Genomic DNA, 15,503 nt, shown 5'->3' on the forward strand with positions numbered 1-15,503 from the left:
GGAAAAGGGGGTGCTGCAGCTGGGATCCTCTGTTAGAACAAACAGGAATTCTCCCTTCAGCTGTGGACGAAGGATTTCATAGACATTTTGGCTGGAAGGGATCTTGCAAGGTCATCAGGCCCAGCCCCCTGCCCAAGGGGCAGGAGGTCAGCTGGGGTCAGATCATCCCAGCAAGATCAGCACTGAAGCATTTCTTAAAGGTATCCAGAGTAGGTGCTTGCACCACTTCTGGGGGAGGAGTCTATTCCAGACTCTAGACATCAGGAAAAGCTTCTTTACAATCCGAGTCTCCAGTCTATCCTCTCATGGAGCCGATTGACATAAGTGAATGCACATGTCTGCTCATTCCGCTTGATAAAGCTTATACTCTCTCTGCACTGCCCATCACAGGGCAACTTCACCCAGGTGGAGTTTGGTTAGGGCTGGCTAAGGTGTCTTCACTGTCCTCATTTTCTCTTAGAACAGGGCTACCTGTGGGCACTTAGGTCAAGTTTCAGTGTGGGTACTTCCCCAGTGCCATGGTGGGGAAGCACCATGCATCTTCCTGCTCACCTCTGTCCTAAGCTGGGGTATTCCACCCTGCAGCCTGATGAGGCGTACAATAGAAATACATGACAGTATGTACAGGGAAAGCTACTTAGCCCTTCAAGACTCCTGCCAGATATTTTTGTTGGGCTGTAACTTCTGGGCCCAGGGTAAGGTCAGGCCTCACCCCAGTGAGTGAGGTGGGGTTATATTTGGGTGCCTCTTTTCTTTTTCTCACGCACACACACACAAGCCACTTTGCACAGTGCCTTTGTTCTTGTAACATCAGATAATGGAGGCACCAGAAGGGGGGAACTGCAGGCTGATCAGGGTGCTGATGCAAGTCAGCCTGTTGGTAGGGGGATGGAGTAGAGGGCAGCCAGTTCCTACATGCCCCTTGCCCTGCCTGCATTGCAGAGCAGCGGGCAAGTTACACGTACACCTCGTTCCATGTTCCTCGCTAATTAGCGACCCAGAGCTCGGCACCAGGCAGCCTTTAGCAAAGTCCCTCAGCTCCCTCTTGGAGAAGAGTGGTGCAGATGAAGTCGAGTGCAGGAGTGTGTAAATGAAACCACAAGCAACCGTAAAACCAGCCTTTTATGGCATGGTGCTAAATTTATAATCAATTCCATTTATAGCTTGACACTGTTACTGAGACAGCAGCTGTTTAATTAATACCAGGGTTACCTCAGTGTGCAAGGCTGCCATCACACAACAGCACATGCTGTACAGCAGCTCCCCTGAAAACGAGCCCCCCACCCAGACGCAGAAGAAAGAATGAATAGCATGATAGAAACCCACCGGTCGTTCTGTACCGGATGCGGGGCCAGCCTTACCAGCCCCTTGCCCTGCTGGCCACAGATGTGTCTGCAGGTGGACGTGCCTTGAGGTTCACACCCCTGGTGTGGAAGGGCAAGAGATGGACCCTCTGCGCCTTCCATGCAGGGTCATGGGGGCAACAGGAGGAGAAGCTTTTGCCATCGCAGGCCTGCAAGGAACTAACTCGTGCTGAGGAGCAGGCCCAGAGCAGACTGTAGAGCTCACAGGGTCCTGGGGACTCCCCTTCCAGCAAGCAGTGCTGGCTTTCCTGCTGCCCCCATTGCCCTGGGAAGGAAGAGCCTGGGGCTGCCCTATAAAGCCAAAGCAAGCATTAGGCTGGAGTCTGGGCCCCCCTCAGCTCAGCTGCTACCAGCTAGTCTTTTTACAGCTGAATTCCTACCTCCCATCCCAACTCCTCTTCTGTTTTTTCCTGGACTCATTTTGTCTTTCCTTCCTGTTGTTTCATGGCCTGGACACAGAGCGAGACATGCTCCTTCTGTGGGCTCCCTTGGGTAGAGCAGCAGGCAATGTGTCACGGGGAAGGAGAGCCTGGTCACGGGGAAGGAGAGCCTGGTCACAGCCCCCCTTGCTGCTCTGGGGAGGACTGCTACAGACAGGTGCTTGAGGAGTCACCCGTCCTGGGAGTCACTCCCACCTCAGTAGAGGAATACAGCAGTACATGGCCTGGGGGCTGAGGCACTGGGTGTGAACAGGAACTGCGTCAGGTACTGAAGGGCACACCTGGGGCCCTGGCCTGGTGGCCAGCACAGCCACTGGCTCCAATGGCCTGACCACGTTTCCTGGGATGTCAGAGTTGCTCTAACATGCTTGTTGTTCTTTCAGATGGTGGTGGCGGCAGCAATGGCTACGACACAGGTAGGTGGCTTCACGCAAACCTGGCTCTGTTCATACTGACTGCCCCCATCAACAATGCCTCTCCAAGTCAGACACAGGAGAGCCCCTGGTGCCCTCAAGCCCCCATACACCCCCCCCCCCCAAACAGCTGGCACACAGCACTAATCCCAGCCAGTCCTAGACTAACCAGGCACTGATGCTGTGGTGGCACAGATTGATTGGCACAGGGGGAGGGCAGACACCGATCCTAATATGTACTCAAAGCAGCACAGCTCTTGTGCTCTCTGCTTTCACAGGAACTGTTGCGGAGACGGGGACCATTGCGGGCATAGCCAGTGCTCTCGCCATGGCCCTCATTGGTGCCGTGTCCAGTTACATTTCGTACCAGCAGAAGAAGTTTTGCTTCAGCATACAACGTAAGTGGATCAAAGACTTGGCTTTATCAGGGGCTTCCAGGGAGAGGGAGGAGCAGCAGAAACCTGTGAGGTGCTTCTCTCAGCCACCTCTGGGTTCACACAGGAGACAATGACCTGCTCTCTGTTGCTTCTTGTGTTTCTTTTCATTTTGGGGACACCCATTCAGACACGTGCTGGTGGCCAACCCCACCAGGGCTCCTCAGCTGAGTTAATGGAGCAGAAGCCTGTGCTAACCTTGCAGAGCCGCTGTGTGGAAGCTCGAGGGGCCAGGACCGCTGAGGCAGAGCTGTAGCTCAGGAGGGGTAGGGTGAAAGCATGACAGCAGAGGCTGTACTGGTGTTTTGAACTCAGCCCTTTATAGACTTCCAGCACCCTCCCTCCTGAACACCCCTTGTTTTTCTATCTGAAGATGTGTATGGAGAAAGCATTCAGTTTTATATAGGCATAGGCATGCAGAAGTGCTAGACTTGAAGTCATAGGAGGGCAGTTTCCCTAGGCCTACACTGTAACTAAGGACTTGAAGGATTCTTCTCTAGCACGGACTATTACCTTCACCAGAAAATTCAAACTCACCACTTTATAATTGAATCAGCCCACCTGAGCAGCCCCCCCTTACCTTGTGCATAGCAGAAGTACTTGCGCAGCTACCCCCTGCCTTGACTGAACACCCCCCACTCATCCCCTCCAACACCAGTCCTTACTCAGGGGTGGATGTTGGCTTTCACAGAACACGCAGAAGCTCAAACACTGTATTTCAGTCAGGCCTTCCAAACCACAGCATCCAACATGCTGTGGCAACAAACCGTCTCACCAGGAATAAGAAACAGTAGTTGAGCACTTACCAGCTGGGAGAGAGGGAGATACAAGAAGCAAGCAGCTGCTGCGCGCTCCAAAATGGCCTCTCTAGAGCCACAGCTGTAAGTGCGAGATTTAAAGGACCAGCCTCAGAAAGGAAAAAAAAGCAAAATCAGAACAGCCATGGCTTGGGAGCTGGCAACACTAGCTAGTGCCCGGGGAAGTGACTGCGATATGTCTTGTGAGCCCATCATCACATTTGATAGCCCTACATGTTCTCCCTTATTATCTGCTTAGGAAGTCCACCTCATTCATTTGTAAAGATGCCCAGTATTCCTGAGCAACCCTACACAGGCAAAGCAGGAAGCCCCCGCGCCCAGGGGGAGGAGAGGATTTCACAAGAGAAATCAGGAATGCAACAGTGCTTCTCCCAAGTAAAGTCTTTGCAGCAGTAGGCCCCAGTCCTATGGGTTTTGCCATGCAGATACACCACACAGCACTGGGTCATACCAGAGGGACAGCCAGAGATACGGGTATGTGTAAGCTGAATTTTCAGATGAGATTTGAAAGTAAGCTGTTCCAGTATAGATAGTAGGAGCGGTGCAGGAAACGGCTCTGGTCCAGCCATGGTTAGAGCATGGACAGCAGCTGGGAGGAGAAGAGGGAAGGCCTGGTGGAGGTGAAGGGAGGGAGGACATGAAGGGGATGCTGCAGGGCTGCAGCTGCCTGAGGCTGGGTGCATGGGTAAGGGGACAGACAGCAGCCTTGTGCCTCTGCTGGATTCAGGGGGGAGAGAATCACAGTGCTTAGTGAAGGAGGTCGTGGGAGCCTGGTACAGACTATTAACAAAAGTGGGGGCCCCACAGCTTTTTGTCACGTGCCACAAGAGCAGCTGTGTCATGCAAACACCTTTCTTGGTGTCATGCAAACACCTTTCTTGGTGTCACAGGCCAGCTTCCCTCTCTGCTTTCTCTTCCTGCAACAGCCCAGTAGCAATTGCTGATGTGGAAAAGTGCTCTGAAGAGATGCTTGGTGTATCTGTAGTGGCTGTCTTCAGTGGGCTAGATGAGCTGGACTAGGAGGAAGCCCAGCTCGGCCAGGGCAGGCCTTGGATCAATCACTGATGGTCTGGAGCCCGTGGGGTGAGAGCCACTGCCCTGGGGCATCTAGGGAGTTGTTATAAGCAGCAAAAAGAGCTCATTTAAAATTAGGCAAGTGAAATCCCTTAAGAGTCTCCTTCGCTATCAGGGGCAGAAACTTCCACTGAAACGTTGCTATTTTCCCAGTTGTATCTGAATCAAGCAGGGGAGAGTTTGGTAAATTAGATCAGCAGGAAAAGTCAAATGAATGTGATAGAGTGAAACACCCTTGTATATTTCCCTCCATTTAAATGATATTTTGGAAAGAATAAATAAATAATAATAAAAAAAACCAGCGAGGGCTTTGATGAAGGGAAAGCCGAGAGAAGCAAAGCCCCAGAAAGGCGGCAGGAAATTAAAGTTAATTATAAAGGAGGATTAATTTAAGCCATCAGACATGGCATGCTGGGATAATGTCAGGCCTTAGATGCATTGCAATGCATGACAGAAATCTGAGAGCCGTCAGCCACCACAGAAGTGGCTTTTTATTGAAAAACCTAAATTGCATTTGGTGTTATCCCAGCAAAACACATGTCTTGGGGCGGGGGGGCTGTTGTGTTATGTAACAGCCGCGGGCTGGTAGCACAAAGGGGTATGCTTGGCTATTTTTAATGCCTGCCTCTCCTTCCACGGCGCTGAGGTGGGGGGCTCCATTTTCGTTCTGGATCCCATTTTGACTGCAGTGTTCCTCGTTCTCCGTGTTGTCAGGAAAGGTTGCCACCAAGTTTCCCCCATCCTTTATCCCTCCTTGTTTGCTCATCGCCTTAGGAACCAGGAGCATCACGATGATTTGGGGAAATTCTGCCAGTAGGGAAGATATCGTCAGGGAGGCTGGTAACGAGCAAGAACTGAGCACCCTCCTTAAGGGAGGAAGTAGGTTTCAAAGAGTGAAGCTGGGATGTTCAAAGGAGCCTAGGGGAGTTAGGTGCCTCACCGCTGGTCTAATGCAGTGGGAACTAAACGCTCGGCTTCACAGCAGATCTCCTCAGCCATTCGAAACAAGGCCCTTTTCACCCAGCAGCCTTCACCTGCACTGACCCTCCCCAAAGCTGCGCCGGGGCCAGGAAGCTGGAAGCAGCTGCTACTTCTCCCTGCTCCTCGCCAGCTACCACCGCTTCCCTTCAAGTAGGAATTAATGCCCACACTGCGCTGGGGAAGAGGCGTTGGGAGCCAGCACAGCTCCAGCTCCCCAGCTGCAGGGCAGCTCCTCGTTGCTCAGCTTGGCATAAGCACAGGCAAAGCCCTGCAGCGCTGTGGGTCAGATCTAGCCCGTGGGCTGTATATTGCCAACCCATGCACGAGGGAGCTTCAGTGTAGCAGCTTAAGGCATTACTAATTTTTATCCCCCCTCAGACCTCATGCTGGGCTCTTCTGAAAGCCCTCCTGCAGCAGCCCAGGCAAACAGCCTCACGGCCGTCACCCATTACTTCCAGCTCCCATGCTGCCGCTCCCCGAACCTGTGCAGGTTTCATAAACAGCCTCAGCCCAGTGAAGATGTTGAGACGCCTCTTCCCCAACCCAGGGGCGCTCAGATCTAGAGCAGCGTTGGGGTCTGGTGCTTTCCTGGTCTGCAGCAGAGCCAGAGTAGCGTACACGAGCTGTAAACGATGGGACACCGCGTGACAGTTGCTTTGGCAACTATCAGCCCTCGCTGAGTGCCGGTGCGTGCATAAGAGTCCTGTCACATCTGCCAAGTTAGGTCATTTTTGGCCACCTGGAGCTGCAAGAGGCTCGCCTTCAGTTTTGTGTTGGTGCTGTCATGCGTGCTGGACTGCTGAGATCTCAGCCTCTCCTGATGGATGAGTTTGCTGGCACATTTCCCCTCCCCCAGCTGTCTGCTGCTTGGGAACTGATTAAGAGCTACATTTAAATGCCATTTAGGTGCCTTGGGGGTGGGGGCTGCAAGGCAGCAGGAGTAGACGCCAGGATGGGCGCAGGGTGCTGAGGCTCCTAGGGGGAGCCCAGTGCCAAAGCACGGGATCCAGAGCAGCCAGCAGAGAGCAGGAGCCAGCAGGCTGAGCGGGCAGCTGAGCCGCCCCATGGGAAATGTCGGGGTGAAGGGTGGCTCAAATGGGGCCCTTCGCACCAGGCTGCCGCTGCTCAAGACCTCAGCTGTCCTCAGTCCTTTATCTCAAGCTGGGATCCCTGTCTTTGAACATGTGCTGCCACCTTCCCTGTCCCTGCTACAGTAACCAGTGGTTGGAGCACCTGTCTCAGACCTCAGCCTGACTCAAACCCTCATCTCCCACCGCTCAGGAGGGCTCCCCCAGCCCACGGGCTGCAGGCAGGGCTCGGGTGAGGGAGCCCCAAGTTCCAGGCCCAGTCCTGGCCTGGGTCTGCATTTTATCCAGTGACTGGTAGAGGCGGCCTCTTTTGCTCTCAAGATACTTGTTCCACCAGCTCTGAACCCATGTGCCAAGTACAAAAGGAAGTGTGCAAGCCCTCATGGGGGAGTAGCAGGGATTGCTTTTCCATGACACACCCTTGTACCCATCCCTCTTATGCCTCCTCTGGCCTCTGTGCCTTCTGGCACATGTTGGGCCCATCATCAGGTCCTGGCAGGAGGGCTGGCAAACTAGTATCCTAGGCAAGGGTAGAAGAGTCTGCCTACTATTAATGAGCAGTGTCAAAAGCTGCTGTCAGCCTGTGCAGAGTGCTAACGATGAACAAATGGCAGCAGCTGTGATCGGTTGCAGACTCCTGGAAAGGCTGTATTGCGGGCAGGGTCTGCTCGCTGTAGCATCACTTGCTGTACGAGTTCTGCTCCATGGTAAGTCTCCTCCCTTATCCTCCAAAGCTGCAGAGGGGCAAGGTAAAGACAACTTCTTTCCCGCTTCAGCCTTCAAATTCTCCCCCTACCAGCTCTGCCCCATGCACACGCCCCAGGTCAGCATGCTGGGCATGGTGACTTCCATGGCCGCACGCTGCCCCCACCCCTTCTCTGTATGGTCTGTTCAGCTTGAGAGTCCCATTTCAGCTCCAGTAGTATTTTGGCAGAGCTCCTCTTAGTGCTGAGGAAAAATCCTTATGTAGTTAAGCACCCAGCAAAACAGGCAGCTGTCTGGCTGGAGACATCGGGCACCATGAAAGCACAATGCACTCGGATGCCTCCTTCCTACTGATGAGCTGAATTCAAGGGACAGCTGATAGCTCGCTGTCAGCAGCAGAAGCCCATGCTGTGTGCACATACAGACACGCATACCTGGACAGACGTTTGGCTGCACCTAGGGAACGGGTGCCTACAAGAGTCCCCTTTGCTGGGGGACATATGGGGAGACGACTGACTTGCTGTTTGATGGGGATGCACCAGACACCCCTGGGACACTAAGGGATTAGATTGTAGGTGGGATCTGCAGCACTGTGGGACAGGGCCGCTGTGAAGGATAGAGGGCCAGAAACACAAGCTTAGACTCAGCACTGCTGCTGTCAATGGAGTTTCTCTAGCTTATTGCAAGGGAGCTCGACTTCTGTGTGACCATGCTTGCCAGCCTCCCCACCCCCAGCCTAGCATGCCATGCTGCTGATGCAGAGAGCGAATTTCAGCTGCTGTTCCCCAGCTCCGGATTTAACCGTACCCCCTGCAAACTTTGAACACAGCTCTGCATTTAAATTTTGGACTAACAGGCTTCAGAACCGCAGCGCCATTCTGATTTGCTCCACAAACACGGGCCTGCCGTGACATGCTTAAGACCATGCTTTGATAACACAACTCTGCGTAATGCAGCTTGCGCTGAGACGTAATACTAGATCTCCGTTTAGAAGCTGCCCAGGGAGGGTAACTCCCATTTAACAGTCGCACCTTATCCAAGCAGTTTTAATTGGCTGCTTCCTCTTCAGTACAGTAACCAGCCTCACTGAGTTGCAGCATCTTTCCTGGCAGGTCAGCTAGGAAAAACAAAAAGTGAGATGTTGGGCCTTCTAAACAGGGATGCATGGGGGCTTTACTCTCCAGGAGTAAACCTGTTTTTAGAGCGCCATATTACATGCAGTTTTCCCAAATCCTGTCTACTCTATTGCTAACACAGGTGAGCTGCAGCAGATGGCTTTGTAACTCCTGGCAAAAAAAAAATAAAAAAATGCGTACCTGGATTTTTGCAAAGGCTTCACTTTCTGCTGCCCAGCTGATTGTCTTTACATCATTGCTTTTCAGAGGGGCTTAACGCAGAGTACGTGAAAGGAGAGAACATGGAGGCGGTCGTAAGTGAAGAACCTCAAGGTAAGAATTCATTTGGACCCCTCCTAAACTTTCTGACTGCTTAACAATGCAGCCCCCTTAACAGTGGCTGCTTTATGCCCTCTCACATACCTGCTGTGTACACCTCACTCAAGGTTTACCCATCTCACAGAGCATCCTTGTCCCACGAGAAACCATTTGGTATGCTAAGAGACTGAAGCATTTGGTTCCTTACTGTGTAGCAGGGAAAGACCTGGAAATGTAGGACCTGCTCTTATAAACAGTAGGGTTACTAATAGTGCACATGGAAGCAAAGAACAAAAGGAAAGCATCATCCTTTTCACAACAGTGGGGAAAAGCAAGATGTGATGACTCTTTCCAAGAGTCACAGAACACATGCTCACGCCTGGCCCAGCTCACTCGCATTGTGTTACTTTTATGTGCTATTGGATTTGTGATGATTCTGGTTTTTTGTTTGTTTTTTTTTCCTCCCAGTTAAATATTCAGTCCTAGAAACACAGTCAGCAGAACCACCACCCAAACAAGACAACGCGAAGATCTAAAGCATGACCTGGGGCTGGAAAAGAATCAGTCAGCAGTAAAAACATACAGACATTTCACAGGCTTGTAATTTAGCTTCTTTTTTTAAATTTAATTTGGATCCAAAGCTATTTAATGTGTATTTAGTCTCAAACTGGCTTCTTGCTGTAGGCTCTCGGGTTCGAGTGGCAGTAGGTGTTTATTTTTTGTAAAGAGTTGTATGTTTACACCCAGTCGGTGCTGTAGGATTGAGTTCACGTTGCACGCAAAACAAACACGGTGCTTCAATAGTGTTCCAGGCTAAATTTAGGACTTTCATTTGGGGATAAACAGCTGGGAATAACGGCTTTTTCAAAGAGGAGGAACATACAGGTGCGAGGACAATAAAGTGCCTGTGAATAACAATCCAAAGCAAACCATCCAAGAACCTTTATAAATCACTTCCAGCCAAACTCTGCCACCAGCAATGAGCATACAGCTTCCAGAGGCCATCGTGGAAGTTGCGTGTGCATTAAAGGTAGATTTTGGTCCTTAGAGTAGCTACATCTAAAAATAAAGTGCCTATGGGTAGATCCTCATTTAGGGCCTTGGGCTGGGAGAGAGTTGAGCATCTCTGTTCTCACTGAAGTCAAGGAGGTGAAGGTGCTCATCACTTCGTAGTAGTGAAACACCCCAAAGGACCCAGATTTCGGGAGATCGTTCCCCCGAAACAGGGCTGGATTTTGGCAGGTGACGTAACATGTACTTGTGCCCGAGATCAGAACGGAGCCAAAAGTCACAAGGTTTGACTGTGCCGAAAACAAAACTTCTGCAGTGTCACTGTGACGAAGTGAAAACCGTTCATGTTTGTGTGGGCTAAAGACGGATTCAGATCTCAGTTACCCCAGAGCAGTGTTACCATATTTCCAGTTCCAAAAAGGATGCCTGTCAGGGGACACTTCACTCCCAACCTATAGCCCCCTGGCCTTGCCAGCACCCCACTCCCAACCTGCAGGCCCCCATCCCGGCTGCCGTCCCTGACTCTTGACCTGCAGACCCCTGGCCCTGCCAGTGCCTCTCACTCCCAACCCAGTCCCTAACCCTCCCCCCAGGCCACGCTGGTACCCCTCAGTCCCAACGCACAGTCCCCCCATCCCTGCTGGTGCCCTTCACTCCCGATCTGCAGGCCCCTGGTCCCCCTAGCCCTGCCGGAGGGGGCCACCAGCTGCCCGTCCCAGTGGGGCAACTGATTTGTGCAGGTGCCAACAGGGTGAATCCAGCCCCGGCACAGGCAGAAGGGAAGAGGAGAGACCTGTGGCACCCCCCTGCCCTGAGCTGGGGCTCCTGTGCTGCGCCAGGCAGCCTGGGCACGTCCCACCAGGCAGCGTCTCCCAGCTGACCTGGCCCTGTGAGCAAAGGCACTGGCCCTGGTGCCACCAGCCCAGCCATGGAGCTCCCTACTGCCCCTGAAGGACCCCCTCCCCCTGCTGGAGGGGCAGGTGCCTGCCTCCCACCCCCACTGCCCTGCCACAGCTTTGGTGCCCAGCTTCCCGCAGCACCAGCAGGCACCCACCCCCTTGCACACCCGTCCCCTCCACACACACTCCCCTGGACAGTCCCCAAGCCCTGGTCCTTCAGCTCCAGCCGCCCCCAGACTTGCCTGCATCCAGGTGCCAGGCATCGGTGATGCATAGAGGGTGCACATGCACCCCCGGATAGAAGCACTGCCAGCACTGCTGGTGGTCACCACTCGCCGCCCACCGCCGATGCCACTGGTGGCGTCTGTGGGCAGTTGCTGATCGCCGCTACCGGTGGTGTCTGTGGATAGTCACTGACCTCCAGTCGGCGCTCACCACCCTCCCTTCCCGGCTGCCAAGGCCGCCTGCGGGCAGTCGCTGTGCCCCCCCAGCCTCCAGGGGTATGCCAGGGATGTCCCCACATGTGCGCCAGCCACATGCGTGTGCACATGCAGATGCACATGTGCCTGCTGCCTCCAATCGCTCCCCCCCCCACCCCCAGTAAGCGGAGCAGAGTAAAATCCAGGACATAGGATCATATTTCACAAAACTGCCCAGGCAGAAATTGTAGGGTCCAAAAAGAGGACACATCCAAGAAAACCTGGATTTATGGTAACCCTACCCCAGAGCAACTTGAATTCAGAAAGGGCAAGGGAATAAGCTTTAAAGAATGTATACAAATTAAGCTGTGAACCTCACTACCGCAAAGTAAAAGTCAAGAGCTTGACAGGATTAAACACCGAGATATTTCTATGGCTGCTGGGAACGTCCAGTGTTCAGCAGCTGTTGGCGGGCAGGACAGTACTGCTGGGCTCTGATCTGGCAGGGCCGTTCCCATTTAACGCAGGGTAACCGAGAGCAGAATCTGTTCTTGATATCTAGTAGCAGTTTAGCAAGTACCTGTTTTCTTATGCCCCTGCTATTGCTGCTGCGCTGTGGATACTGCCACTCTCCAGTGTTTTTCAGAAGTAGCTGAATGAGGAACAGATACACTGAAGTGAAAGGGGGGAAAAACCATTTTGCTGTTGTGACATACGAAAAAGATGGCAAGTGTTCACAGCGGAGCAGGAAGCGTGTACTTTTTGTAATGTTTTGCAAAAACACATCGTGTAGCCATGAAACAGCAGCTCTCTGGATAAACGTGTCTAGCTCAGTTTGAAGTACAAAGACCCAGCTTTCATGAAGGGGCTTAACACAAGGCCTCGCCTATAGGTATTTGTAGAAGTATACGAATATTTTGTGTAACAATTTTAATTGAAAGGCAATTTCCTAGTAACGTTTTAAATGTTTTGCAGCAGCTGTACAATTCTTTATGCTCTTCTTGACACTTGCATTTTAAAAGCCTTACGCTAGCTTTCAAAAGTAGAAACACATTGTTTTACGGATATATTTGGATTACAAAACAAAACACATAAGCTGCTTCCAAAGCTCTCGGTTAACTCCTGCCTTCTATGGAACCAAAGCAGGGAAAATAGACAAGACATACGCACTTGCTTACTCTTGAGTAGGTTTTTTATGAAGGAGGAAATGTGGTTTGTAGAATTGTGAAGAGCGTGTAAGGAAACCCAGATGCTAATGAAGCCACACAGCTGAATTCATATTGCTATACATTTTCAAGTGGTGGAATCCATTCTTTCCTAGGCAAGCACATTTGAAAGCTGTAGTATAGACCATTGTTAGATAAATGTTGGAGATAATTATTACAGTACGACACTGGTAGGATGCTAAGAGTCTTTTTCCCTGGGTAGATTGAGTGAACATTATTCCATATTTATTTCTTTTTGGCTGATGACAGAATGTTTCTGTAGGTATAGATTGTCATTTCTTGTTGCTTTTCTATTTCTGCACTGTACATTCACGGTCTGTACAATGGAGCGCTCAGGATTGCTTCCTTGAGAACAGAGCACTTAACCCTTGTCGGGGAAGTGTTAAACTTGAGCCTTTGAGAAGCATATGTGGGATTCACAAATACTGCTTTTTTTTTTTTTTTTTAAAGCAGTTTCACATCACATGTAAATTGAACTGAAGCTGCTTCTTTCCCCACAGCCTTTTCTATGATTTTGGTAAATAGTTATGCCTTAAAGTAATTTGTAGGTATAGTATAAGCCAAAATGCATATGCACAGCAAAAGGAAACACCTTTTCAGAGTTTACAATGGTATAAATTTGGAGTCCTGGAAAAGGAGGTTTATAAAAGGAAACTATTGACTGATGTTGCATTAGAGAAAATAAACCAAGTCGACTCTTCAAAGCATTTGGGGGGGGGAAAAAAAAATAAGAGAGAGACTAAAAGCAAGTGCTGTATATCAAAGTGAAACTCCATCATGTGGCTTGTGGCTGCATTTCGTTTCCCTATCCTTCACCCCTGGAGCTTGTTTTTTTCTGTACAGCACCCAAAATACTTTTGGCAATATGTTCATTAGGAAGATTCAGTTCCAGGTTCTCAGTAGCAATACAAGTGATGTGGTTCATAATGCTTCAGAAAGTCAGGAGGCTGTTTCATTCCCTATTACAGACCTCTATCATTAGAGATTCACACCTTAAAGAGAGCCTTGTGCTGAAGCTGCATGCAGGTCTCAGCACATCTCATCTTTAAAGTATACCCCAAAAAACTAGAAAGCTGTTGGAGCCTGGACGTACAACAGGTTTACACTGGTGTGATTTGCCTTTATGCCAGTGTAAAAATGGAGCAGAGAGAAAGTTACACTGGTTTTACAGGCAGTCCTCAGACTTATGATGCAATTGGTTCCTGAAAACCAGGTCTTAAGTCAAAACGTTGCAACTTCGAATCAATTTTCTCATAAGAAACAATGTTATAACTGGGGGATTGGTTCCTGAACCAAGACCCGATAACCTATTTTCACCAAAAATACCCCAGAGTGTTGTACTCGATCAATTATAGATGAGTAATATAGCTACATTAATGTATTTCTATTGTAAATAGAAATCATATTGATTTGGAAGGACTTCTTTGAGGTGACTTTGCTGGACTTTCTGAAGGGCTTTTGGCTGGAGGCCAAAACTCTCAGGAGTCTTGGCTGCAGGTTTTTCTGGAGCCTTGTCTGCTTCCAGAAAGAAAGCGTCCAAGGCAGTTTAGACAGATGTTCTCCAGGGAGATGAGTGACGCAGCAAACTTGTTCACTGGCGTGGCGTCACATCAGGTCAAGCGTTGTAAAGTCGAAACTGAGGTCAGGAAGTTAAAACAGGGTGTCAATTTATAAATGTTGTAAGTGCGAAACGTTGCAACTCGAAACACTGTAAGTCAAGGACTGCCTGTGTCCAAATCTGCGTAAGGGCTCAAACCCAAAGAAAAAACCAGGGGTAAAACTATACCGATATAGATGTCATCCGTTTGCTGCTTATCCCAGGGTAGCCATTCACACACAGCAAACAGGCTGCCCCTGTCACTGAACAGCAGGGCACTATAATGCCTGCTACGAAGAGCTACTTGGGATAGCTGCTAATCTGCATACTTCAGATCGGGATGCCATTTACACTGGCATATAGCTCTGATGTAAGCCACACCAGTGTAAACGTGCCATCTGTCCATGATATAAATCGGATACAAGTACAGAAAAAATAGGTAGCCTAGTCCAGCACTGAGTAAAATGAATCATTGTTCAGTTAAGCCAAAAATACAGCGAAGGCCCTCCAGGACACATGCGTGTCACCTGTGCAGTACAACTGCACTCACATCACCCTGTTTGTAGGTCCCCAAGGCCACTGTTACTTAAATAAAATCCAGTTTTGAATATCAGATATACAAAATAGATGCCTTATAAGAATCCACGTGGCTCCAGGTAGCTGAAGCTTGGGCTTGATGTATAATGTCAGCTACTTGCAGTTTTCCTTTTACAAAACTGCTTTTCAAGCCACAGAACTGGGACGTTCTGCTTCAGATTTCGCACTTTCTGCCACACTTACAGAGGCTTCATGCAAGCAGACATTTTCCTGTAACCAACAGAGAACCACTACTGTTCTCGCATTGTCATTCTTAACTATTTTTGCTGTGGCAAAAGTGGAATTAGTCTTTGAGAAACATTTAAAACTAAGAAAAATTAAACTCAAATGGAGAGGCAGCCTTGGCCAATAAAGCACGCATCTGCAACAAAACAAGGTTCAGAAACAGTACGAGTAGAATTAGATTAAGATGAAATCATTTATTTAAAGCGGTAACGTTTCATTGAAAAGCAAGGCACAGTTCAGTCATGTAAAACTGAGCCCTACCAAACGAAGGTTGTGTATTATGCTGTGAAAAGGCAAGCTCATTTTGCTAAAGTGCATAAGGATTATGGGGAAAAACAGTTTGACTGCTAACTACAACTGGAAAACAAGGAATAAAACAGACTGGCTTACACAACGACACTTTGGTGCTGTTTTCTTTGCGTGTTTCAAGTAAGAAGGAAGAGTGGAGCGTGCCTCGGACCCTCCTACATAAAAAACACCCATTCAACATACTTCAACAACTTCTCTCCCATGTAAGAGGACATTCTGCATTTGCTGAAAAAACAAGCAGCTTGAAATCTGCAGTTAGGGATGAAAATTGAAGACTCTGAAAATGTGCTGGGAGAATCATCCCCACAACCCTGACTCTGTCCTTTGCTAGGTCACTGCTCAGCTCTGCTCAGTTTTAAATCCACTTCACTGGCACTGTTTTTGGGCACGCGCAGGATTGGATTTTTCTCTCTTCCGATACCTGACATTACATGCATTGTGCTTCAAGGTTGACGTGCACAAACAGGTGT

The 15,503-nt window shown here is 49.9% G+C and overlaps 1 protein-coding gene across 2 annotated transcripts in view; it reads left to right on the plus strand.

Annotated features, from left to right (window-relative positions):
• The window catches only part of CD99L2 (CD99 molecule like 2), a 70,314-nt gene extending 55,193 nt beyond the window's left edge, over positions 1–15,121 (plus strand). For both annotated transcript variants that reach the window (XM_059732871.1, XM_059732869.1), the window contains 4 exons: positions 2,188–2,220; positions 2,496–2,615; positions 8,700–8,765; positions 9,219–15,121. In XM_059732871.1, coding sequence (XP_059588854.1) covers positions 2,188–2,220; positions 2,496–2,615; positions 8,700–8,765; positions 9,219–9,286 — 287 coding nt within the window. In that variant the 3' untranslated portion in view covers positions 9,287–15,121. The remainder of the gene's footprint in view (positions 1–2,187; positions 2,221–2,495; positions 2,616–8,699; positions 8,766–9,218) is intronic.
• The last annotated feature ends 382 nt before the right edge of the window (positions 15,122–15,503 follow it).

Source organism: Alligator mississippiensis, chromosome 8, assembly GCF_030867095.1.
Source record: "Alligator mississippiensis isolate rAllMis1 chromosome 8, rAllMis1, whole genome shotgun sequence".
Classification (NCBI taxonomy): domain Eukaryota; kingdom Metazoa; phylum Chordata; order Crocodylia; family Alligatoridae; genus Alligator; species Alligator mississippiensis.